The 27,962-nt window shown below is 39.4% G+C and overlaps 1 protein-coding gene across 4 annotated transcripts; it reads right to left on the bottom strand.

Annotated features, from left to right (window-relative positions):
- Nucleotides 1–207: 207 nt before the first annotated feature.
- Nucleotides 208–27,962, bottom strand: SH3GLB1 (SH3 domain containing GRB2 like, endophilin B1). 4 transcript variants are annotated; one of them, XM_072997903.2, is made up of 11 exons: nucleotides 27,743–27,962; nucleotides 21,178–21,319; nucleotides 17,458–17,586; nucleotides 15,935–16,068; nucleotides 15,626–15,718; nucleotides 11,694–11,780; nucleotides 9,481–9,504; nucleotides 8,302–8,391; nucleotides 6,855–6,955; nucleotides 2,906–3,143; nucleotides 208–676 (listed from the first exon to the last, which is right to left on the bottom strand). In XM_072997903.2, exons 1-11 carry the CDS (start codon nucleotides 27,812–27,814, stop codon nucleotides 569–571), a joined length of 1,218 nt encoding a protein of 405 aa, XP_072854004.1. In that variant the 5' UTR covers nucleotides 27,815–27,962; the 3' UTR covers nucleotides 208–568. The 4 variants fall into 4 exon arrangements, with proteins under 4 accessions (XP_072854004.1, XP_072854005.1, XP_078248329.1 ...); XM_072997904.2 differs by having other exon boundaries at nucleotides 11,742–11,780; XM_078392203.1 differs by lacking the exon at nucleotides 11,694–11,780.

Raw genomic sequence — 27,962 nt, 5'->3', positions numbered from 1 at the left:
AGAAGAGTGCTTCCTCAACATATCTGGAGCTAGATCAATGGAGTCTTTAAAAAAATACAAAAATAAAAAAGGAATAGTGCTAACCTTTGTTTCTGAAATGTATTTAATATTTGAAATATGCCTATAGTGTTACAACTATAGCCTTAGCCCTTTCAAGACATCAAATGTTAGATCTGTCAAGTAAAATGGGATAGAAAAAAGAGCCCATCATTGTTTAACAATTTATTGTTTGTGAAGAAGTTTGCTGTTATGAAAAGTTCCGTAGAAAACAGTTCATCCTGCATTCAGGTTTTGATTACTCAAAATGAGAAATTTGTTATTAGTGAAAACTCCAGTAGAAAGAAAGTTCTGTAGGAAACAATCTTGGCACAAAGTAAAAGCTTTTAAACAACTTAGATCTCAAAAGAGTATTACCATGCAATATTGGCAGAAAAGCCCATTTCTAATGGCTGATACTCTCATCCATTAAGACAATAACATGGAAGACACTTAAACCTGCTTCATATAAAGTTAATTGCATATAAATATGGTCTCACCATAACTGGCAGTTTTTATACAAGCCAGTCATTCAGTTTAAGAGTTCTAAGTATGTAATAGGCACTTTGCCCTTCTGATTTCCTCGTTCACCCATCAACCAGTCTGAATCCATGCCAGGAATACTGTACACTGTTATGACCTAAAAGAAAAAGAAAAAACAAACAGCATTTGTCTCCACATGTGCCATAAAATACATAAAATATAGGTAAAGGTTCCCCTTGACAATTTGTCCAGTCATGTCTGACTCTAGGGGGTGGTGCTCATCTCCATTTCCAACTCATTAGAGCTAGTGTTTGTCTGAAGACAATCTTCCGTGGTCACGTGGCCAGCACGACTAGACACGGAACGCCATTATCTTCCCACCTTGGTGGTACCTATTTCTCTACTCACATTTTTCGCATTTTGCATGCTCTTGAACCACTAGGTTAGCAGGAGCTGGGACAAGCGACGGGGACTCACTCTGATGCGTGGATTCGATCTTACTACTGCAGGTCTTCTGACCTTGCAGCACAGAAGCTTCTGCGGTTTAACCCACAGTGCTACCACGTCCCACAACATAAAATATATTTGTTATAAAATAAACTCACATAGCGACCTCATTACTTGTCGGAGCACCTCTCCCTGATATTTTCTACCCATATCACCCATTCTTCCCAAGCTTTGATACTATGGGTGCCACCCTCAGGGAGGCTCGGAAGTTTACAACCAGAACCATGTATTCTTAGCGGCGGTTGCCTCTTCATGGAATGCATTACCGGTGGAGGAGCACCAGGCCCCTTCTGCCCCAACATTCCAGAAGCTAGAAAAAACACTACTTTTTAGAGAATCTTTTTTGGGATCTCCTCCCCTTGCAATTGTTTATCTTATACTTGTGTATACTGATGCTATATCTTGATTCTCTTATGTGACTGCCATTGCCACTGGGGGGTTGGGTTCTTTTTTGGGTTGTTTTAGATTATTTTGGATGCATGGGAGGGTGAGTTTTTATGCTTCATGTCTGTAAATTGCCCAAAGTAGTGGCATGCTACTAGATGGGTATTTATCTAAAAACTAGATAAATACGTAAGTTAGATAAAATTGACCAATTCAGTTCTCTGAATTTTCCTTCTGCCTATTAACCAGATAGGACAAATCAAGCAGTACTCACCCCATTCTGACTGGATAAATGGGGTATTATATCTGGGAGGAACATGGAGGGCCCATTGGCAGTTATTCTTGGCCTGGAGTTCTCAACTCCACATGTTATAGCCCTGCTTCCTAATAATCTGGGGGAGTATTCCTTTTCTTTTAACCTTCACAATCACCAGATAGCTCTTCTGAGGTGTCTAAAGGTTCTGCTAGGAAACTGTCCATATAGACTGATCACCCCCACCCCCCAGAGTAATAACTCAGCCATGGAGAAAGAAGTTAATGAAACCCAATTCTCACAAAGTCTTATCATTTCGTGTCATGCACTCACAAGTAAGCAGTATCTAAAATTGGATTATATTATATAATTGCATATATAATAATCTTTACAATCATCTTAGAACTGCAGAGCTGGAAGGGACCCTATGGATTGTCAAGTCCAGCCCCTGTCAAGGAGGCACAGTCCCAACCTCTAGCTCCACAGCCAGATGCCTAAACTGCTGAGCTATCCAGCAGTTCACATACCATGCTAATCAATAAGGATATGCCATTTCATTTTGGTTTTGTACTACAAAATCCAACAGACACCTTCACACACCCAAATGTGTCTCTCTTAGGAGAAAGGTCCAAGTTAGAAAGCTTCATTGCCAGTTTCTACTCAGCTTCCTGTCCCAACAAGCACCAGGACAGCTTCTTTTTTTTTGAAAAAGGAAGCTAACTTGAGCTAGACCTATGCTAGATTACAAAGCTTTCCAGCTTGAGCCCCTCTCCCACATGATCCACATTTAGTTAGTTGACTGTATCACAAAGGAGAAATACTGAAGAATTTCCCAGGGTCACTAGCAGCCTCACAAAAGCCTTGTTAACTTTAAAAAAAAAGGGGGGGGAGGAGTAAATATTTGATACACATGTCTGTTCCTGATAGAAATGTTACATGAAAGATCACCAGGTATTAGAACAGCTAAATAATGTTACAATCACATGATAAACATAGAAGCAATCTACAGATTGGTAACATCACAAAGCTTACACAGACACAGGTAACTCTTCTTTCACCATTAGTACAGATTCAATTGCTGATATACAGGCCCACATAATTCCAGTGACAAATGGCTATTTATATGCCTACAATCTTTGATGACGATGATGTAAAGTTAAGAGGCCGGTTTTTTATGTACCTTTAACTCATAATATAGTTATCTTTTTCATGTATCTAAGACCAAGAAAAGGAAGCATGTACCTCATCTGCAAGAAGTGATAATTCACTGCTGTTGGCCGCATCATAATCATAAAGAACTCTAGCTTTTCTGCTGCCACTTGAGGACTTCAGTTCACCAAAGCTTGAAGTAACTGCTGCATTGCTTACTGAAGACAATGAGGCTGTGGCAGAGGCAGAGGATGCTGCAGTAGTGCTAGAACTACTTGGGACACAGGTTGAAGTTGACTGGTTATTGTTAGCAAGAAATGTAGATGGAAAGCTGCAAAACACAAGAATAAACTTAATCACCATGAAATGCTAATAGTGAAATAAACTTCCAAGTGTGACTCTTAATTCCCAATTACTATCAGCAATTTGCCATGTTCTTGGGAGCTAAAGTAGGTTTTTAAACATGATTTCTAGCTTTTTGTCATTTTCCAATAGATGCATCTTATGAGAAGATGAATGACTACAGTTACCAAATGTTATCAGTAACTTAAAAGAATTCTTAGAAATTCTATTATAAAAATAAACTTTACAAATGGTGTTGTGAAGCCCTGCTGCATAGCTCCATGGGTGAAAAACTGATTATGTCATCATCAGGGGCAAATTGCCTCTGATTAAATGTGATTTTGGGGTTCACACAATTCATATACAATGTGATAAAGTCACATGCATCCAGAAATCCCCAAAGAAAGCTTTTAATCAACAAAAAATGACTGCTGCTGAAGCTATTATCACTGTTGCACATATGGAGTTGTGCAACAGGATTCCAATCAATGTTTTAATTTGCACCATCTTGCATTGTCACATATAGACTTATGTAGTAGTAATTCCTGTTTATACCATGTGGCGTAGTGAATAGAGTGATGGACTAGGACTGAGGAGACATCAGCTTAAATTCCTGCTTGGCCATGGAAACTCATGGGGGAGAGTTTGGAACTGGTAAAACTACTCCTTAAATATCTCACTTACCTTGAAAGCCCTGTTAGGGTTGCTATACGTCAATCTGGACTTAATGTAACAACTTGCAGTTAGATTATCATAATGTGTTCTGTGTAGGTTATCCTTCAGGACAACAAAGAAACTGCAACTAACACAAAATGAAGTATCTAGACCACTGGTTCTTAACCTTGGGTTACTCAGGAGTTTTGGACTGCAACTCCCAGAAGCCTTCACCACCAGCTGTGCTGACTGGGGTTTCTGGGAGTTGCAGTTCAAAAGCATCTGAGTAACAAAGAACCACTGATCTAGACTGCTGGTAGGAACATGATGTAGTAACCATGTTACACAGGTGTTTTTTTAATATATATTTATTTATTTATTGGTCAAGCTTAAGATGCTGGTGATGACGACCAAAGCCCTAAATGGCTTGGGACCTCAATATCTGAGCAAGTGTCTCTCCCTATGTGTACCTACCTGATCATTTATCATGTTTCCCTGAAAATAAGACAGGGTCTTATATTAATTTTTCCTCAAAAAACTCATTAGGGCTTATTGTCAGAGGATGTTTTATTTTACAGTCATGTTATCTTCTTTTGGTTGCTGCACAATGGTGGAGGGTGGGGTTTCACTTAACTGGGGCTTATTTTTGGGGTAGGGCTTATATGACGAGCATCCTGAAAAATCATACTAGGACTTATTTTCAGGTTAGGTCTTATTTTCAGAGAAACAGGGTAGAACTGTTGTGGGGTGTCTCCTGACATTAGGAAAATTACACAGTCATTGGATAGGTGTAGTGCTCCAACTGTGGAATACCCTCTTCTTGGAGGCCTGACTAGTATTGATACTGGCTTTACTTCAGCACCAAATTAATAACCAAAATCTTATTGTGCAACTGCACATGTTCAACTCCTTAAAAAGAACCCAAGTTATTTACCCAACTGTATTTTGTCCTACAAATGTATGTTACAGAATAGCCTAAAAATATTTTAATACATAATTAAGCTTCCTGTATTGGTTTCCCTATTCAAACAAATCATGCTACTCCAACTTTACACTCATACAAATTGCTGACATTTACTTTACATATTAGAAATTTTCCCAGAAACAGACTCTCAACGAGCAGGCCTAATATCTTTAAACAACACAGAACAAATTTTTATCTGATGGTTCAAAGAAAATCAGAACAACATTGTTCTGCATGGAGTCAGAAGCAACCTAATTCCAGAATCATTCCTGTATTCACCTGCAGTTTGAAAGAAAAGGTACTGTATTCCCAGGCTCCTTGAAAGACCTTTGGGGAACAGAGCAACTGTCATTCTATGTATACTTTAGGCAGCTCATCTTTACATATACAAGACTGACACCACTTTCTCAGATTAAACTCTGTTTCGAAAAAGCAATGTAGAACTTTGCTTGCACCCAACATATCCTCTCTTCAGATAAATGACTGATTCTTCTGAATCAGTCTTCCACCCAACAGAACTTCTCATTTGAAAAACAGCTGTTTCTTGTGAATCAGTAAAATTAGCATGACACCTGTCTACATATCCTAAAACATGATTCACAGAAACCACAATGCTCACAAGTGTATATTAATGATAATCATATGAATACGTAACACAAAGAACAATCTTAGGTGTGGAAGGAGGGACCTAAACGGAGGAACTTCCTATGCCCTGCAAATTTGTATTTTCCAAGACAGAAAATTGCTAACAATTATATACCTCTCCTTATAGCCTGGGGGAGGAATATAGTACATTGTACATTATTTACTCTTGAACTAGTGTACTTCCTTGCTGTTTGCTGGTATGTCAGGAGACTGAAGGGCCTTGAATCTTATGGATGCCTGGCAACAGTCAGGATACTCTCTAAACCATCCTGTTTTTAGTTTTGCTACAAAAGCAGTACTGGTGGAACAAACACATCAGCAGAAAGATCTACAGCTATCCACAGAGAAACCTCCCTCTTTATGGGCTGCGAGGCGAGGTCTGTAGAACCCACTAGTCTCTGGGATGGCTTCCTATGGATCAGAATCACAAAAGGGGAAGATGACACATTCACACTGCAGAAGCCTTTTACTCCCCAAACCTAGACATTTTCATCCGTAACTACAGCTAACACTCTCAAGGCGTTTTTGGATAAGCAACTAATTAATTTCAGTATCATTGGTTGCAAAACAACACTAAGCTTTAGATTCTTGAATAAAATAAAGATTAAGATCTTTGATCAGACACACTGATGATATCTACATTAAGCATTCTGCACTTGCCTGTGAGTTCAAATAATTTACAGGATCATTAGCTACTGCTCTGGCCTTATTAGCATTCCACAGCAAGATATTCTTCCACTTCTCTACCACACACTCTCTCTTTCCCTCTATAAGCACCTTCTGGCCTAGGATGCTGCTGTTCCATTCTGGCAAGCTCCCAGACATATCTGCAAACCAGGTCAAGGCCTTCCATTAGCAAGCCAAGTGTTAAGATGCAGCTGCTTGTCAAGAGACTGGTTTTTAGGAAATGAAATAAATGTTTGCTAATATGAAGCAACACCACTTTAGCTGGGTTGCTGTTCTGTATGATTTTAAAAAGTGCTGAATATCCTTTACCATGAAAACAGACTGCTATTTTTTATTTCTTTGAAATATTTATTCGTTTGCAATGTTCTGTGTTCTTGGCTGCAGGCAGCCTGGCATACTCCCACATGTACCAGGACATGCCCTACTGCTCTTCAGGATAAGCTTCTTTATGATTCAAACCACAGCATTTTATGCCCACCTTTCTTCTGCAGTGCTGCCTGGGCTCTTACTGAACTCTGTTAAGCCATTTCCTCAAACGTCTATAAAGTCATTAAAGTAGGATTGTACAGAAGTGTTGCTGCTACTTATTTGCCATCTCATCTGATCACTATGGTACATTTCTAGCTTACACTGGCACACTGGTACAATGATCTGAAATAGCATCATTAGCGTGGGCCCCCTCTATGCTGCCTTTGTATTTCATCGCTCTGAGGTTTAGGCAAATAGCTATACAGAATATAGTTGTTTTACCTTCCAAGCTGTTTCTGAAGGTCCAACATATATTGGTAACACTGTGCATAGTATGTCATCTGGGCTTCTACAAAATCATTCAAACAACGAAGATGATGTGCCTGTAATACAGTGGAGTGCAAATTGTCAGTACTGTACACACACACACAAAAAACTACTGTATTATGTTAACTAAATTCTGTCAGTTTTGGGGATGTTCCATTACATTCCACTCTTGAACTTGATTCAAGAACATTTTAGAGAATTCTGTTTTAAAAATTATTGCAAAAGGAAGAACAGAACAACCCACTGGACTAACTCTTTCAATTAATGTACTGTAGTAAATGAGAGTATCCCTGCCAACATGTGAATTTAATTATTTTTAACTCACTGGTGGTGGGGTGGGGTATGAGGTACTAGTACCTTCAAGCACTTTATAGCATAACCTTCTATTTACTATAATCTATGTCAGATGTTTTAGGGCAATAGAGAAAGAAGCAGGGATGTTCATTTTACAGCTCCACCAAGCCAACCCTAGAAGCATGTTTTATTAGATAAGGGATAGGCACAACATGTGGACCCTCCAGATCTTGCTGGGCTGCAACTTTTATCACCCTAACCACCACAGCCAAGGGTGAAAGATGGTGGAAGTTTCAGTTCAACCATATCTGGAGGGCCACAAATCACTCACCCATTTCAATGAAAAATATACGGGCTGAAATCCTCTTGCAAAAGTTGTGTCTTGTAGGGCTGATGACATCATCAGACATAGCAATTTTTCACAAATAAAATATTTATGATTTCTCCCACAAAGGTCCCAGAACTCCTGTAGAATCCCTTTCATCATCAGGAATCTGTTGAGCGCCACAGGGAAAGATTTAATTACTGAAGATCACACCACTGGTAAAGCCATCCCGGTATCAGTGATTTTCAATAATCAAAGACTTCCTCCTCCCAACCCACAGTCCAGCAGGTGCCCAACAGTGAAATGGATTCCAATGAAGCCTCGAGAGGGAAATCAGAATGTTTTATTTCCAAACATCACTGCAGCTGATCATATCATCAGCCTTATGTGGTATAGCTCATGGCCAACATTCCCTCTAATTTTCCATCAGGGTTGGGTGGGCGCACTGCCCCACGTGACCAGTATCAAATGAGTGGCTGTGGGTGTGCAGCACCGATGCAGTACTGCACAGCTGTGTACCCATGCAGCTTAGAGAGAATGCTGCTCATGGCAACACAATTTCTGCCACTGAGCTATGGTCGTGTTGCTTGTATAATCACTTTCCATTTTCTTACCCCAATATTATAGTAAACTTTGTGCAAACATTTAAAAACTATTTATAATTTGATTTGTGTCAGTTAATTGTTTTTTAAAATCTCTGGAGAAACAAAGGTATTTTTATCCATGTACATACGCAATCTTCAGCAAAAATGTTACAAGTCAGCTATATTCCTTTCCACTTACATGTGTACTGCTGATGCCTTCCAACAGAAGTCGAGTAATTTCTGCTTGTCGATCAAACTCACTCTGGGCTATCCTGACTTCCTGTTCAGACTATAAGGCACATTACAATTGTTAACAGAATGCTGATACAGAAGATTAATTATACTGCTGGGCAAAACACAGCAAATGCCAATGAAAATCAATGCAGCCTTTTTAACTATGCATTTCAGATCAATAGGATTTATTTAAAACTAATACGGCTTGTGCAATAGTGCTCTGCCAGTAAGAATCTATATTACAATTCTGTAATTCAATTTATATCAGTGATCCAGAAGCTGGATATACTGCCCAATGTTCTGTCTAAATCACTGACAATACTATATTTCTTGTTGTATATTACATCCTGTTAGAAATAAAAGGCTAGTATTGAGAAAATAGTTTTTAATTAAAAACACATCTCCTTTACAACACAAGAACAGCAGTAAAATGTAAAAAGAGAATGTATCTATTAGTTGTTGTAGGTTTTCCAGGCTGTTTGGCCATGTTGTGGAGGTTTTTCTTCCTAACATTTTGCCAGTCTCTGTGGCCAGCATCTTCAGAGGACAAGAGTTAGAACTGTCTGTGTTCTAACAAGAGTTCTAACTCCTGTCATCCGAAGATGCCAACCACAGAAACTGGCGAAATGTTACGAAGAAAAACCTTCAGAACATGGCCAAACGACAAAAAAACAAACAAACAAACAAAAAACAACAACAATAACCCTACAAAAACTATCAGATCCTGGTCATGAAAGCCTTCAAGAATATACAATGTATCTAATAGTTTGGTAGCTTATATAAGATGTTTCATATTTTGGAGTTTTGCATGGTTGCACAAACAGAATGAGAACATTCATTACTTTTATGTTGAGCTTTTCATTTTCAATGATTCATTTCAGAAAAAGAAAGAGTCATAATGCAACTTCTTGGCACTTTCAATAAAGCTCAGCTACGAGCTTCCCTCGTATCTTCTCTCGTACATTTTGTCATAAATATTTTACATGCTCCGTTTGGGTGATTATCATTCTTAGAAACCATTTCGTCACCAACAGTTCCACTTATATCAAACAATGTTAGTCTGATGTCATGGATGAGCCAAATTTCTATCTCATCTCAATTTTACACTGTTTCATAACCAATAGTTTCAACTAAGAGTACTTACTTTTGTTACTTCTTCTGCCCATACCTTGTATGCATGAAGAATTAGAGATAATATGAAGGATTTATCTGACAAATCTTTACTGTATTGTGTTCTTTAGCATCTTTCATATTTTAATTGTCTGGTTAATTTCATCTGGTGTGTGTGTGTGTGTGTGTGTGTGTGTGTGTGTGTGTGTGTGTGTGTGTGTGTGTGTGTGTGTGTGTGTGTGTGTGTGTGTGTGTGTGTGTGTGTGTGAAGTGCTTGATATTAAGTAGAGCTCCGTTGAGCTGCATTACAGCTTGTGTAACAATAAAAGCATGAATAGATACTCTGCTGCCTCCAGATGGTATGGACTTGTTTGCACATACATATAGTTGTAACTCTTATGAGTCCCAGCTAGCATGGCCAGTAATCAATTACAGAAGTAATACCAAACATCGGGTTGTTTTTTGTAGATTTTAAAGTTTTAACTGACAAATGCTATCACAGGCCACAGATTATTACTATGCAATACTGGTTTACAAGTTAACTTTGTAAAAATATTATCAACTGTAGTAGGGGGTACAACCAACAAAGAGGTGATGGTGTTCTGTTAGCAATTGTGCATACACTAGCAAAACAAGCACAAGTGAAAGTAGCACAGAACTTAATAATATTGAAATCCACATTTGCCTGTGCAAATGGAATCAAAGTAGTGGTTTTGACACTTAGGTTTAAGAAATAAAGGATTTGAAAAAACAACTCTGTTTGCAGAAGGACCAGTGATCCAATGGAGGCATTTCTCCCCCCCCCCTCCAATTCTCCCTCCAGTCTCGCAGACTGTTTCAAGGATCCTCCAATCTTCTGGAGCAAACAATGTGTGTGCAAGCAAGCACATGCATGCACATGCATGAACACACAGAGGATGTTAAGAAACTGGCTAATTTCTTCATTTTCTGTGAAAAGTGTTCTATTGATAGGATCTTGAAGTTCTCTAGAGCCAACAAATTCAATGTAACAGTAGTGGAATTATTTCGGACAAAACCAGCTTACAAATATATGACTATCAAAGCACACAATGACTGTTAAGTCTAACATACGATTTACTAAATTATGAATGAATGCATTCATGGGCCTTGTTCTAAAAATGTCCTATATAAGTCTAGTCTACCAAAAACACAGCTAAATGATAGTGAAAAGTGATTTCTCTTGCTATCCCAGCCTTCCTTCAGCCAATTAATAGTTTAGATGTTCAGATCACTGCTTTGGTTGTAAAATGCATCCCAGTCCTTCTATTACTTTGATTCACTGCAGTCGGTCATAAAAAAAAATTAGAGGACAAAGCCCTGCATCTAACATTGGCCAAAATCCTGTTCACATACAGTTATATGGTGGAAGCTGATGACATCATGAGCTGGCACTGGTAACAGTTCAGGCTAATAAAAAGCTTTTTATCTCCCTATTTTAAGTTCTGAGGCTCCCTGTGCTCTCTTTTGCCCCAGGGAAGCCTTTGAGAGCCTTGAGACAAGGGTGGTCTAGGGTCTTTAAAAGTCAAAATTGCCATCAGATCACAACTGGCAGGATCACAATTGGCATCATCAGCTTCCACTGTGTAACTTTACACACACAGGATTTGCACAACTGCTACAAAATGTATGCAAATATTTGTGCTAAAGGTTGTACATATTACATGCTTACACAAGACACTCTTAGACTTCTTATGTATATGGTTCTTTCAAATGTACAGCAGTTAGATGACACAATGGGCCACAGGCTATACTAGTTGGACATCAGAGTTCAGCTCTGCAGCACAGTCCAGTTTCTCTGAACACTGGAACTGTCCACTATAACGGCTTAACGTTCCTGTCCCATCTCCAAAGATATGCCTGCATGTCAGCTGATGTTTTTAATTTCCTTTTGATTTTAACTCTACAATTAGATAAGGACTTGGACAAAATACTCTATAAGTATTTGACAATAAGCATATGACAATAAGCATAGTCAACAGTATAAACTGCAGTAGATAACTCAAGGAATGAAGTGAAATTATGTACTTTATATGGGGACACAGGCATTTTATGTTTGTCCAATTTGTTAAACTTTACATACTAAGGGATCATGTGAAAAAGAGCAGGATAATTAACTCACTTATTTTCTCAAAAGAAATTGAAATACCTTAATTATTAAAATACATCAGCAGAAAAGCAAGAGAAAACACTTGAAAGTACATTATGAAAACACAGAGGCCAACAAACCTGTAGCCATTTTACATGCAGCAAGTTGAGCATGTAAGAGACATTTACCATAATGTTATTTTCCTCAGGTGGAGACAGGTTTAGTTGCTTTAAGTATATAAAAAAAGATCATGTTATATTTGTAAAAAAAAATCTGCAAGATGCAAGACTGATCATTACAGTTCCATTGCAGAATCACTAGACCAAATCAGAGACATTAATTTAGGCATTCATCAAAGAGTTCTGCTTCGTGTATAATTTTCCATTTATTTCATTTTTATTCTCAGTGCTTTCAGGAAAGGTATAGACACATATTTTAAAATTGTCTTATAATACTGTTTTAATTTATTGCTATGATTTTAATGGTTTTTAAGATTGTGTCTGGTTTTATTTGATTTAAACAATTCTATGACTGAATTTGGTTTTTCTATTTTTTACAATTACATTTTATGATGATTATAGGATACTTTGAGCATTATATTGTAAGGCAGGTTAGAAATTAATTATGTAAATAATGTATGTAAATAAGTTCCCCCATGCCAACAAACGAGACACTTCTCTGAGAATTCCTTACCTTTCCAATACCTTCCACAGGAAGACCTAGGTGCTGTTCTTTACCATTTAGGTGCAAGTTAAAGATACTGCATTTTTAGACTTTTAAGGAATGCCAATATTGGTGTTTGTTTTTTAAAAACTTAGAACAATTTTGACATTGCTTTTATTTGAGTGAACTGTTTCTGTTTTGGTTCACTGCCACAGAAGTAGTTTATATTTTTACTTTTAAATATATATATATAATTTTCAATAAGAGTAGGATGGGGGGATGGGTAGGGGAAAGGTAAAATTCCAGAGAACAAAGGGGTATTCTTCCATCCACTTACAGAGTTATGCTAAAAAGGGAAGTCACCCACTAAAAGAAAACAGAATCACATTGTTTCCAGAATATCTATGGTTACTAATCTCTCAGTTCCCTTGGACCTTCTCATTCTTCTTTTATCTATACTTTTTATCTATACTTTCCAATACATGTTTCGAATCCAATTACAGTTGTGTTCAAAATTATTCAACCCCCACTGAAATTGAATGTTTTGGCCATTTTGACATTGATTTTGATCATTCAGTCATCTTGCTTACATTTACATGAAAGAGGCACTTGTAGGTCAGAGAAATATAACCTTAAGTTTATAATGAAATAACCACAAATGTCTTTTCTGTGCTCACATCATTATTAGTTTTTATTCAACCCCCAAGTGACATTCAATCTTAGTACTTAGTACAACATCCTTTTACAGTTATAACAGCTTTTAAACGTGAAGCATAGCTTGACACAAGTGTCTTGCAGCAATCTACGGGTATCTTCGCCCATTCTTCATGGGCAAAAGCCTCCAGTTCAGTCAATTTCTTAGGCTTGCGCACTGCAACTGCTTTCTTTAAGTCCCACCAGAGGTTCTCAATCGGATTTAAGTCTGGTGATTGTGATGGCCACTCCAAAATGTTCCAGCCTTTCCTCTGCAACCATGCTCTAGTGGACTTGGAGGTATGCTTGGGATCATTGTCCTGTTGAAAGGTCCAACGTCTCCCAAGCCTCAGGTGTGTGACGGACTGCATCACATTTTCATCCAATATCTCCTGGTACTGAAGAGAATTCATGGTACCTTGTACACGCTGAAGCTTCCCTGTACCTGCAGAAGCAAAACAGCCCCAAAGCATTATTGACCCTCCGCCATGCTTCACAGTAGGCAAGGTGTTCTTTTCGTCATATGCCTTGTTCTTCCTCCTCCAAACATAGTGTTGATCCATGGGCCCAAACAGTTCTAATTTTGTTTCTTCAGTCCACAGAACACTATCCCACAACTTTTGTGGTTTGCCCACATGACTTTTGGCATACTGCAGTCGACTCTTCTTATTCTTGGGAGACAGCAAGGGGGTGCGCCTGGGGGTTCTGGCATGGAGACCTTCATTACGCAGTGTGCGCCTTATTGTCTGAGCTGAAACTTCTATACCCACATCTGACAAATCTTTTTTCAGTTCCTCAGCAGTCACACGGGGACTTTTCACCACTCTACGCTTCAGGTAGCGCACAGCAGTCAAAGTCAGCATCTTCTTTCTTCCACGACCAGGTAGCATTTCAACAGTGCCCTTTGCCTTGAATTTGCGAATGATGCTTCCTATGGTGTCTCTTGGTATGTTTAACTTCTTTGCAATCTTCTTATAGCCATTGCCCTTCCTGTGAAGACAAATCACCTCTTCTCTTGTCTTCCTGGACCATTCTCTTGACTTCACCATGTTTGTAACCACACCAGTAAATGTCTAGAAGGAGCTGAGTATCACAGTCCTTTTAAAGCTGCCTAATTGGTGCTTATTATGCTTGATTGGTGCTCGGTGACATCCACAGGTGTTTCCAATACCTGTTCGAAAACACCTGAATGAACCTCTCTTCTTCAGAGTGGTAGTCTTTAAGGGGTTGAATAATTGTGGCAATGAAGAAACCACAAAAGAAACATTTACTACTGTATTACATAAACAATTGATGTTATTTTAGTTGCATTTGGTTCTTTAAAACGTCCTTGTAGGATTTCATTCTGAATACAATTCCAAATGTACACTATAGTCCCTAAACCCCTTTACAGCATTGGGGGTTGAATAATTTTGAACACAACTGTGTAAAACTGTTCCCATTTTTAAATCCTTATCTATAAAACATATTGTATATATTTAAAACTTACTGATTTTGTTACTATTCTGCCAAATTTGTACCCACTGTTCTAAACCAATATTGTGACCAATATTTTTTACCCATTTTATCATAGTCTTTCACCACTTCATTTCCCATTTTATGAAGTAGTTATATGTAATTGATTCTGCTCCCAAGAGCTTCATCAACTCCATGTACTGTCTCCTCCTCTGTCCCACCTGCCATGTGATATGCTCCAGAATCTCAATTTTCCCCTCTTTCACAATACAATCTCCATCCTGTGTGTTGCCTAGAACTTTTGTATTTTTACTTAACAGCAATGCTCAAATAGACAGCAAAATCAAAACTGCACTAAATTGGAAACACTAATATTGGAATTTTTTTCCTAATTTGGGTAAGTAGTTTATTCCTAATTTGTTAGCTACTCTGGGAATATAAATTTCCAAATCTTTTAAAGGTGTAGGATACAAATCATCTAGTAAGATATTATTCTAATTTCCTAATTATACAACCCATTGATCACCTGTACAATGCAAGAGACATTCTGCTCTATTGCTCTTTATCATCAGAATCAGCCAAAGCTGTGGAGGATTTTCTTTTCATTCAGATGGTCAATATGATACAATCTTTAACAAAGATTACAGACAAGTTAAAAAATGTGTAGAGTTAAATTCAAAGCTCAACTATATATATATCCATAATTTTATTTACTTGAATGTTTATAATATAGATTAATATATGATATGACATTAGAGGATATGATATATGTACCCTTCCCCTAGTAACTCTGATAGGTGAATAGAATGCAGTGTATCACTGGTATTAGTCATGTCTCTTCCTGACACACAGTACCTCAGTATTGTAGCTAACATCACATTCTTCCCCAAAAGATTCCCAGTCTTCCTGTTAAGTTATGTGTCTGGCAGGTGCATCTTTCAAGTTTTCCTTCACCAATCTTTTCCACCAGACGTTTTCTTTTTTCAAATAAACTTTGTGGAAAAATTTAGATCTCACTCAGTGATATCTGCTTTCAAGCTGAAGGATTTTGCTGGCAAAATTGAGGAGTGGCTCTTGAAAACTTTCCTGTTACCCTGCAGCTACATGTGCCTTCTCTTCTGTACTGTACTCATAAACATCCAGATCAGTTTATTTGAGACAAAAAGTAGGTGCAAGGTAAGGGAGAGCTGGCAGAAGTCTAGTTCCAATTCAAAGTAAATGATAATAAATTCTTAATTTTGCAGCGATATAGGTTACTTACTGCAGCTCGAGCTTCTGCTACTTTTGCCTTTTTCAGTCGAGTTTTGGCAGCGTCCAGGTCTAGACGTTTATTTTGTAATAATTTGCGCTCTCTCTGTGAAAGAAGAGGAAGATTATTATTTAGAAAAACAGCAAAAGACACACTTTCTGTTCCCTTCCTAGTCTATATTGTTTGGAGACTTCTGGATCAGGATTCTGTTAATAGAATTTCTTGATAATAACACAACATACTTACCTATATAAAACTGACATTTCTTTGTTGTTTAGAACTATTTTAAGTTTTAGCTAAGCCATTATATTTGCAACTCACATTTATAGTCTTATAATCTCCTTCTATAAAGTTTCTTAGAGGTGTGAGGAAGTTTATTGCAGCTGTCTGTATTAGTTCTCTGTCAGCCGCTCCAATACGTTTTTGTGTTTCTCCACATTTAATGAGAGCGTTTCCTGTAACAGAAAAAAATGTTTTCTTACATTTACTTTGCAGTAAGCCCTCCCCCAATTCAACTGAACTTATGAGCAAGTAGACATGTAGAACAGTGCAAGTGGTTTTATTAGCTTATATACAGTATAACCACCCACTCACACTTACAGAAATTTAAGCTTGAACTGTTGACCTAGAGAATCTTCATAAAATCACTATGTGTATTATGTATTTGAGAACTATTCTGTTAGTAAGTATGGCTTTACTTTCATTATTACATTTTCTTCAAAAGGCAATTTTAGGTTCTTGAATATGTCTTATGTAAAATTTCAAAAGTTGAATTACCGTATTTTTTGCTCCATAAGACGCACTTCCCCCTCTCAAAAAAAAATGTGGGGGGAAGTCCCTGCATCTTATGGACCAAAGGCAGCAATTTCGTCGCCGCTGGCCCCGTGGGGGGGAGCATCACAAGGGTGTGGGTGAGCCTTCCAGGACCCTCGCGAGGCTCCCCCACCCCCACGGGGCCAGCGCCGGCGAAATCGCCAGCTTCCAGGTGGGGGGAACGTCGCAAGGGTCCTGGAAGCTCACTCAGACCCTTGCGATGCTCCTCCCACCCCCGCACGGGACCAGCACCGGCGAAATCGCCAGGTTCTGGGAATGTTTGGAGGCTTGGGGAGCATCCAAACACTCCCAGAATTTGGCGATTTTACCCCCCTGGCCCCGTGGGGGGGTGGGGGGAGTGTGGCAAGGGTCCGACGGAGCCTCCCAGGACCCTTGCCACGCTCCCCCCACCCCCGCACAGGGCCAGCGCCGGCAAAATCACCAGTTTCTGGGAGTCTTTTGAGGCTTGGGAAGCCTCTGAAGAGTCCCAGAAGGTGGCGATTTTGCCCCCTCTCACCCCCGAGGGGGGCAGGGCGAGTCTCTAAAGCATCCTGGAACACACCCTAGGACCCTTTAGAGGCTCACCCTGCCCCCCCCGCTGGGCCAGAGGGGGGGAAATCGCCAGCTTCTGGGACTCTTCTGAAGCTTCCCAAGCCTCAAGTCCCAGAAGCTGGCGATTTCACCCTCTCTGACCCCCGGGGGGGCAGGGCGAGCCGCCAAAGGGTCCTAGGGTGTGTTCCATAAGATGGACCTCTCCATAAGGCTCACCAATTTTTAGGAGAAGAAAACAAATTATTTTTTTCCTGTTTTCTTCTCCTAAAAATTTAGTGCATCTTGTGGAAAGGTGCGTCTTATGGAGCGAAAAATACGGTACAAACAATTTCTACACAGACCTACTTGCTAGTTAATCAAATGACCACAAATTTATATCCCATAGACTTTTAAGTAAATTCATTATAATCAGTGTGAACTGCTACTACGCAAATCAATCCAAGCTGCCCATATCATATGGAATAAGAATTGTTGCTTACCATAAGCTGTTCCTGGACCAAACTCATTCCCAGAATCAATCATGTACTGGCCAAGCAATTCGGGATTATTCACACGAGTTGGTACTTTGCGATCTAGTTTCTCATAGACAAACTCTTCCATTCTAGCATCTGGCAAAAGATAACATGTAGCCAATCAAAAACATTAAGGGGAAATGTTGCACTACCTTGGACTTACAGTGGTGCCTCGCTTAGCAATGTTAATTCGTTCCGAAAAAATCGCTGCTAAACGAAAACATCACTAAGTGAAATAAAAAAGCCCATGGAAATGCATTAAAACGTGATTAATGCGTTCCTATGTGCTTAAAACGAACCTTTAAGCGGAGATCCTCCATAGCGCTGCCATTTCTGGTGCCTCTAAAGCGAGGAATCCATCCCAGAAAACAGCGGGTGGCCATTTTGTTTACCTGGTGGCCATTTTGAAACCACCAATCTGCTGTGCGAAAATGGGGGCTTTGCGATGATCGCTTCCCTGCGATCATCGCAAAGCGAAAATACCCCATAGGGACCATCGTAAAGTGATCGCTTTTGCGATCGCAAAAAATGTGTCGCAAAGCGATTTCATCACTATACGGTGCAATCGCTATGTGAGGCACCACTGTATATTTTGTAACATCTATAAAAAATGCATCTTACTTCCTTCTTACTTATAGACCTAAATCCAGTTTTCAGTCCCAACTAGAGCAGGCATGCTGAATCAATGGAATTTACTTAAATGGTGACTTACCTACTATTCAGCAACTTATTCTAGCTAGGGCTAACTATTAGGTTTACATGGCAATTACTAAGTCTGTTAGTTATTAACACTAATGTTAAAAACAATATCATAGTAATAATACTAAAATCCAATTTCTCTAACAATATTTACCTGTTCTTAAAAACAAGGAAATCCAATTTAGTGATTAAGAACGTTGTAGTATGTTTTATGAAGAATTTCTTATGTAAAAATTTTAATAAAAGCATATTACATCTATTATTAATGTATTTCATTTAATGTGTATCACACTTCCTCCCTAATTCAGGACCAAAAGCAGATTACATGTACATAGATAATCTTTTATCTAGGCTAGGATTAGACAATTTGTACCTTAAGTACATTTAAACTTGATGTTATAACTGACATCTGTTTATTAGTTTCTTCTGAAAACTCCAGAGTAGATAAAAGATACAATGTAAAAGTATTTTATTTAAAGTTAACCTGATATAGTAATTACAAAAGAAGAAAAGCAACCTACACTTAATTTATTTCTAGGCTACAAAAAAAAACTTTTAGAAATATAGCACCCAAACTAATATATTATAGACTATGCAGACTTCTCTACTGTGTTTTTAATATACGTATGTGATTTTAAATAGTTTTAAAGTACTGAGAGGTTTTATATTGTTTTCATTGTTGTACTCCTCTCCAAGATCTCAGGATATAATAGGGTAGAATATGACATAAATAAATGAATAAATATATTTGCATGTAATCCCTATTCTAATTAAATATCTATTTATATTGTGTTACTACTTCTCATACTGAAAGTTTGCAATATTATCTATTATACAGTTTTATTGTGAACAAAGTGTAATCTAATGCAAAGTATGTTGATACTTTGATTAAATTATAATCAAATTATAATCAAATATACTATTAATGTATATATTATCTCAGCAAAATGCATTCTATAAAGTGGTTCCACCAATTCTGCTTGGTTTACAACCCAGTTATAATGTACTGTATTCACTGTGGATCCTGTGAGATCCTCTGCACTCATCACAGCACACAAAAGAACGAAAGGAGGGATTTCCCTAAGCTGCACATTAGGCGGTACTACTCTTTGCTTGCATCTGCTTCACTGCTGTCAGCATTGCATAAAAAGCCTCCTCTGTGACACAGAAAAGACGATCTCCTATCACATCAAGTACAGGCCTTCATGGCTGCCATGCAGGCTTCCGAGTCCTGCATAGACAGCAAAAAGAGCTATTTTTAAATTATTACCACAATTTCAGTTCTAATACACCAAACAGATGGCCAGTCTGACTAAGCTCCGAAGTGTGGAACTCCTCTTTAAACCTAACAGCTCAGCAGCTTTAAGCAGTAGTTCTGGGGGACAGCCAAATAACACTAAAGTCCAAATAAGGTCTTATGTATCATCAGCACTTCAGAATCAAGTTAACTGCTAGCAAAGTAGGTTTTTCCACAAAGCTTTAATCCCCACACAGCCAGCGTTATAGGAGAGATAAGTCAAAGTTAGTGAACTGAAGGAGTTCCCTTAGTACGTCTTAATGTGCCTCAACTGAAGTGGTATGATCATACATCTCTACATGCTCCCTCACTTTTCAGAGCAATAAAGAAATGTTATATAGTATAGCCACATGTCAACATTTTTCTTTCTCTTTCCTCATAATCACATGAAGATATACTTAGTTACTAACTGGAGGCCTATGTACTTCAGTATAAATGGAAAAGCCTTAAAATAATGTTTCTTTCAAACTTAGCATTTCTTCACATTAAAAAACTCCAGGAAATAGCATATCAAGGAGAAAGCAAACCAGGAATGGCTGCAATCTATTTACTTGCTGTTAACATAATTATTAGTTCTTCCCCACTGCACCCCCATTCTAACTGAATATTTCCAAACATATTTAACAGAGCTATAATTGGACACCTTTGTATTTAAATACCATAATTTCCTTTCTCTCTTTGAAAATCACTGTCCATTCCCATTGTCCAATCATTATTATGTTAACACCCACAAGACTGATATTTGCAAAAAACTGAAAAAATAATAGTCAGTTTAATTTGGAGGATCTGTACAAAGAAATGTGGAACATGGCTATCAATGATAAATTAATGTGTGATCTGGATGTTCGAAAAGGAATATCGAAAACAAATTGTTTTAAGGAGATATGGAATGTGTTCTTAACTCATAAATTTGATTGGGGGGGGAAGCTATACCCCAACACAAGAATCATATTTCCAAAGAGAGATGGGGCATGCAGTTTAAATAATTAAAACTAAAAAATTCCGATGGTGGTGGGGAACACTTTTAAGATACTAGTGAACTTTCTAGAAGTGTATTATGCTTAAGTACAATACAAAGTAGTGTAGATATACTGCCACTTCATTCTGCTATAATTAGAGAAAGTTTTAATATACAATACAAACCTAAAATAAATAGCCTAGGATTTCTCATCCCCATCTTACAAGTAATTTTTAAAAATTTCCTAATCCAGTTAGCTAGGACAGCTTTCTCTTTTTAAAACCTGAAAAGAATTATCTCATCTCTGGACATAAACTGAAGAAACAGCAATACCGCAATGAGAATATTATTGTCCATTTAACCTAGGAATTATCTATGATATTTGATGCAGATCTGAAACACTAATTTTGTTCCTTCCCCAATGAAGCAGAGAAATAATTCTGCAGGAAATTATGAGGGTTTTTTTTTGGGGGGGGGCTCTCTCAGGAAAAATAAGACAGAACACCAGCTTCTGCAGGACTTATGGACAGAGAGGTTTATGGTTTCTTTAGCTCTTCCCACTCCAAGCAGGAGTGGCTAGTTAGCACATGCCAGCATGGATTACTACCTGCGAAATCTTGGGTTATTACAACTTGCTAACCTGGCCACTGAATCATACTGTGTGTGCATGCAACAAAATATTCATGGACAAAGTTTTCAATGGTCGAAGAATAATGCAGTATTTCTCTCTTACTTGGATTGGGCTGCAGTAAAACTTCTGTCTGTTTCATAATCTTTTCTGTCCAATGTTTAGTACATTCTGCTTTGCCCAGAAGATTTTCTAAATGTGCATCCAATTCAGTTTTCTCTGCTTGTCCCAGTTTTTCTTCTGTAAACTGTATCAGTTAAACAACAAGAATATACTTTTCAACATACAGTTTAGTAATAAGTTATCAATATCAATACAAATATTTTAAAAAACACAGCAAATATTTTCCAAAAAAGATAAATGTAACATATTTTTCCATGTACAGTATATGGCCCCCCAATGTATAAAATGATCCCCTAGTTTTGTCCTCTGTTGGAGGCAAAGGAGAAGTCAATGGGAAGCCACAAGGGGCACCTCTGCCTCCATCTCCTGCTGCCGCCGCCTCTGCCACCCAATCACGTTGCCGCCTTGTCCCTGCCCGAAGGAAGCCCACGAGTGGTGCTGGAGGAGGCAATCTGGCAGCAGAGGCAGCAGCAGCAGGAGGAGGAGACGGAGGAAAAGGAGCAGCTGTGCTCATCCACCTCTCGTGGCTGCCCATTGACTGCTGCCGCTGCTGCCTCCTCCTCCTGCCAGGGCTCACCTTTAGCTCACATCACCGCCTTGTTCCCTGCTTGATGGGAGCCAGTGAGTGGTGCTGGAGGAGGCAATTGGGCGGTGGCAGCAGTCAATGGGCAGCTGCGAGAGGCAGACAAGCGCAGCTGCTCCTTTGCCTCTGCCTCCTTCTGTATACAAAACGACCCTCAATGATTTTAGGGGAAAATGTCATTTTTTACACAGAAAAATACAGTATCTATTTTTAAATAACTTTAAAATTACTTAGAAAGTAGAATTCGATCAAGTATTATGTATAATACTTCAAAGGGAAATACGCAACATATCTGAACTACAAAAACATTTTGTCTTATCTTACATAAAGAACAGAGTTTTCTTAAAATTAATAATAATAATCTTAGAACTGCAGAGCTGGAAGAGACCCTATGGATCATTGAGTCAAGCCCCTTCAAAGGGCACAGTGGGGAATCGAACTCCCAAACTCTGACTCTGCAGCCAAACACCTAAGCCACTCAGCTATCTAGCAGTTCAATTACATTTAAAAAGCTGTAACATCAATTGATCTGACATTATGAACTAGCAACAACTGCACCTTACAAAAATACAGGTGATAAACTAAACTTGTGTCTTTCAGTATTCTGCATGTGTATTTCCTAAGTAGAGAAAATAAATTATTATTATGGCTGCTGGCGCTTCAAGAACTGCCAAACAGTCTCCCTTCCTGAGCTAGCCAGGGCAATCTTAAGTTAACTTTTGAGTCATTCCAGGCTCCTTATTCTGGAGGATGTTAATATTCATACTGAAGTCACCCAGGCATCTTCAAACTAGCATTTGGCCTCACATATATAACCTGTTTCCCTGAAAATAAGCCCTAGTATGATATTTCAGGATGCTTGTTATATAAGCCTTACCCCCAAAATAAGCCCTAGTTAAGTGAAAGTTTGCCCTCCACCATTGTGCAGCAACCAGAAGATGACATGACTGTATTTGAATAAACTTAGATGATTGTAAATGAAAAAAAAATCCCCTGAAAATAAGCCCTAATGCATTTTTGGAGCAAAAATTAATATAAGACCTGGGGAAACATGGTAGCAGGGTACCGTACTGATTTGGCAATATGTTCTAACAGTGCTCAATATTCTGAAGATGGAGGATATATGTAATCCTGCTGTTGTAGTCAGATCATTATACAGTAACTAGATGCTAGTTAGTTCTGATTTCCAGTGTGAAACTTCACAGTGAAAGTAAACTGTCTGGAATGGTCCATCCTGTCTCCTGTGTCAGTAATACTGTGAAATACAGCAAATAAAACATTGACCTGGCAATTGACAACATTGCTAAACTTCAAAGGGACTCAGAGTGCTGAAACCTGGGAACAGCAATGTTTGAAAAAAGAATTGCACAGAATCTCAGTAAACATGAATTAGATAGAACAGGATACTCACACAGATACTAAAGGTAGCAAAATAATCTTATTCTTATGTCACTATCACATCTACACATAATAAGGTAACATTCTTCTATGCCCCATAAAGTCTCCTCTACCATGGTGCTTGTCAGGGGGACTGGTAGCTATGAATTTGCTTCATTGTTTGCAGACACTGTAAAGTTGCTACAATTTCTTTTGGCTTTAATTCTGATAGTGGCAAGTCCCACAGATATAAGTATACTATTTATCATAGACAATGTGGCTCAGGATGTAAGGAGTTGTACTCCCCATGAAAAGTCAGATTCACAGTTTACAAATGCTTTTTTAACCTTTGCTGTCCTTGGAATTCCAGCTGGCAAAATAAAAAACAGCATTTGTCCAGTTGTGTTTAATGTGCTAGCTGTAAAGGGTAGTGATACCTGAGTTTCATCTCATCTTTATTATTCCAATAGGATTTCAGCAGGGTTATCTTTTCAGTGGACCCGGAAGTTTTAACTAGAGCAAACGTGGTAGTTCAGCTCCTGACTGATTGATATCATCCTGATAATGAAAGAACTGCACTAGATGCCTATTGTTTGTGGGCTTAATTCAAGCACAGTGGGCATTTTATTCTTTAAGCTGAAGTGGGAAACTCTGGTGCCTCAGATGCTATAGAAGTTGAACTCTCAGCTGACTACATTGACTAGGACTGACATATAATAGTCCAACGGTATCTGGAAGGCCACAGTTTCCTTCTCTGCTTCAAATCATTGAAAAGAAAACTTTAGAGATTTTCTCCTATGTCTCAAACTCTAGAATGCAAAGACATATTTTTTTTCATTTGCCCTTTTACAGTATTTTCAATTTGTTAACAATCTGTTGCTTATAATACTGCATGTCTTTGTTTTGTTGCATACTACCTTGAGTATCTTTATTTATATACCACCATTTTATAAACAGATAGCTTTCCAGGGAACTATTTGCTATTTGATGTTCCTGTATTCCCCCACAAATGCTCATGGATCTCTGATACAGCTTTGTTGACAACCACAAGTGGCACAGAACACTTTTCACTAGCTGTGACAAACAGAAATACCTCCATCACAGTTATCCCCACTCTGGTAACATCCATAGCCTATGATATCTTTTAAATGAATTAACAATTCACTAACAACAACAAAAAAGTAACAGAAGCAACTGTAACTAAAATACAGACAGTAACTGAAATCTTGTTGCTTAGGGCAATAATTTACATTAGAGTAGGTCTACTGAATCAGCGGGGATTTCGTTAATCTACTCCTTTGTACATTCTACTGATTCAAAATGGTCTACTCTAGCTGTGACTTACTATGCTGAAGTCACAACCTGCATAGGCCCATTTGAATCAATGGAACTTATACCAAATTCTCACTGATTCAATGGGCCTATCCTAGGGCAATTTACTACTATGTTAAGCAACAGGAATTCCACCATTAAGTACTAAACAGCAGAAGGAGACATGACTGGGGCTCATTTTAGGTCTTAGGTACCAGGGTAGACCTTACTTTCCCCCCCAAATTCTCATGTTTTTAATCCTTTTAAGTACTCTTATATTGTTCATTATTGATCATGTTGCAAACTTCCATGATATTTAGAACTCATATACTCTTATTTAACTATTAATAAAAACTATCAGAAACTGAAAAGAACCCACATGGATACTCTCCAAAACGTTGTGTAATAGATAATGTAAGACTCTGTTCTGCAATTGACTTTTCAGATACAAGAGAGTACATACAGGGAGCTAGTGAACAGGAAGATTTTCAGATTTATGAACATATGCCATTGATAACAATATTACTATTATGAACTTTTTCTCCAACCTACTTATGGGTCTGAGTTGAGTGCCAGTGGCAAAGATTAACTCAGACCACAGAAATATATTTATTTGAACATAAGCCAATTTGAGACAAAATATCATATAAAAGTAAATCAGGCAGAATCACAAGACATGCATCACAGGACCTTTTAATTACAAGATTACTTTGTCCTTTCTAGTTTCAATGAAGAACAGAATATTACAGATGTAGAAATATAGTACATGGGAAATGGAAAAGACAGAGAACTCTGCATTCTCTGAACAACTGCTGCTAATGCAATTCTAGTTATCTGTTTAAATGACATTAAAGGTAAAGGTTCCCCTTGACATTTAGTCCAGTCATCTCGGACTCTAGGGGGCGGTGCTCATACCCATTCCCAAGCCACAGAGCCAGCAAATGACATTACTACCTTTAAAATCTTCCTAACTTCCTAATATTCTTTCTAAAGAAATAAAATTACATGTATAGAATTTGTAACCTACCTTACATTATAGGCCCCACATTCCATCTAAGCTGCACAGCCATGCAGCACTGTATTGGTGCTGGACACTCACAGTTAGTGTTGCAACTCATTTGGTTCTGGTCATGGCCAGAACTTTGTAAATGTGGGGTGAAGTTTCCACTCAGTACTGGTGGAAATTTAGAGGGAACATTGTCTGGGCAATGTTCTCTCTAAATGGGACTTTCAGAGCAGATGGCCTACTACTACTACATTTTAAGGGGCTTTTGGAATATTACAAACTGACTGCAATGTTCCACATAGATTGTAATTCAGCATGAAACCTGAGGATTCCTCAAAGCGTTAGTATAAGAATGCAAACAGGATCCATGCTGTCTTTAAAAATAACCAATGGCTGCCTATATCATGGTTCACTGAAGGAGAGATTATGGAAATTGGCCAACAACTATCAGTAAACAACTATCATCCACAACAGTACAGCACCAAGCACCTAAGTCCTCTCACTCAAAAATCCAATTCTCTGGTTTCAGAGAATGGGGGGTTGTTCTTGTTATTATTAAGCATGCTGGAACAGAAACCTTGTCAATCTGTTGCAATTCACCCAGTGATCTACCAGTAGAGCCTGATCTACCATTTACCCACCCCTGATTTGAGAAATAGTTCCACTGAACATGAACATTCAAGCTAACATAGTTAATAGGATGAGTTTCCATGGGCAGGACAGGTAGGAGAACATAATGAAAGGTTTGAGACACTTGAAAAATGACAAGAAATTGTTTCTTAAGGTCCTTGGAGGAGAGGCAAAGAGGAAATGCATACAATTCCACCTTGTGGAAGTATTAACCACCATGTAACTGTATATCCTGTCACGCATGCAATATTCTCTGGCATCAACTGTCATATACAGTGAAGGTCCATCGACTGTAATAATGATTACACAATATAGGAAGTATGATGTAAGGCTACACAGAAAAAAATTCTAATTATAAAAGCCCTGATTCATCAGGATATCCATGGATCTGACTAGAAGCAGGTGGGAGCAGACCTGCCCCCATGGAATCCCCTCTGGTCTGTTCAGCACTTTGGAGGGGGTGGCAGTTAGCAAAAGGGAACAATCCTGCATACACACCCGTCATATGCACATGAACAAGGGCACTGTTCCCTTATGTTGAGAGGAAGAAAAAAACAATAGGCAACCAGTCAATGATGTCTAAAAAGTAGCAGAAGATGTCAGCACAAGACAGAAGTAGAGGGTGCATCTTTGTGACAGAATTTTCTGACTTCACATGCAGCTGTTGTGTTGTTGAAACATACATTTCTGTTCTTCAAGCTGAAACTACATTTCTATTTGAACCCTGGAGGCAAATACTTGATTTAACAAACTACAAAGGTACACAGAAAGGACAACAAGAAGCAGGCATTCCTAGTTGCCAAGCATAACACACCCCCATGAACCACACAGTCCTTTTACTTTCACTCTTCGAGAATGGGAAAACACAGGCCTTCCAGGAAGGAACTGGCCCCGAGCCCCAGAGAAAAAGACTCTGAGAAGTCTCCTCTGTCCTGCAGCCTGCATATACAGTACTTTCCCCTAAAGCCGGTATCTTATCTATACAGAAGGTTTTTAAGCAGAGGATGCTTTTTCCCATCCCAACCCGGCTTTCAGGAGGGAGGAGGGAAGATAAACAGAAGCAGGGGGCGAGCGGAGGAAAAGGGAGACAGAGCTTGCATAAGCGCTTCGGGCCGGTGGCGGGCCAGTAGAGCAGCTGCAACCAGGTCAGTCAGGCACACCCACCCCTCGCCACCGCCCCAGACGTCGTGAGGGCAGCTGGCTTGCGGCCTCTTCCAAGGCCCAAAGGAGGACAAGTGGTCATTATCAGCTTCCCCTTCCCCCCCCCATGGAGCCCCATGGAGGCTCAGCAGAAGAGCAGTTGCACCACCATCCCAGCGGCTTGACCAGGCCTGGCCAGGCCTCTCGCCGGACTCCGAAGAGGGGCGGGGGACGGCGCGCGCGGGAGGCCCACGGGCGAGCGGGCGGGCACGCGGGGAGGGGGTGGGGTGCCGGATGCGCACCCCAACGGCCCAAGTAACGCCCGACGCCCCTCAGAAAGTGGGCTGGTGGTGGCTGGGGCGGGAGAGGAGGAGCCGCCTGCTCTCCCCACGGAGAGCGGAAGCCCCCCCTCAGGCCAGCCCCCCCGGGCCCTGCTTCATCCCCCCCCCATCCCCGCTTATAACTCCCCTGCTCTCCCTCCTCCTCCCCACCGCCGTTACCTGAACGGCGCGGCTGAGGAAGGTGCCGGCGTCGGCCGCCAGCTTCTTGACATTGAAATCCATGATGTTCATCTTCTTCGGCGAGGCCCACTCCACTCCAGGGTGTTGTCAACGGCGGCGCCCGTCTGCCGCCGCCACCCTTCCTCCCCTCAGAAGCTGCCGGCCAAGGCAGCAGGGGCTAGGAGGGGGGTTGGCGTTGGGCGCTGCCGGGCCCAACAAG

The sequence above is a fragment of the Pogona vitticeps genome, chromosome 4 (genome assembly GCF_051106095.1).
Source record: "Pogona vitticeps strain Pit_001003342236 chromosome 4, PviZW2.1, whole genome shotgun sequence".
In the NCBI taxonomy this organism is placed as follows: domain Eukaryota; kingdom Metazoa; phylum Chordata; class Lepidosauria; order Squamata; family Agamidae; genus Pogona; species Pogona vitticeps.
The sequence above is the reverse complement of the archived record's forward strand: the minus strand, read 5'-3'. Positions and strand labels throughout refer to the sequence as shown.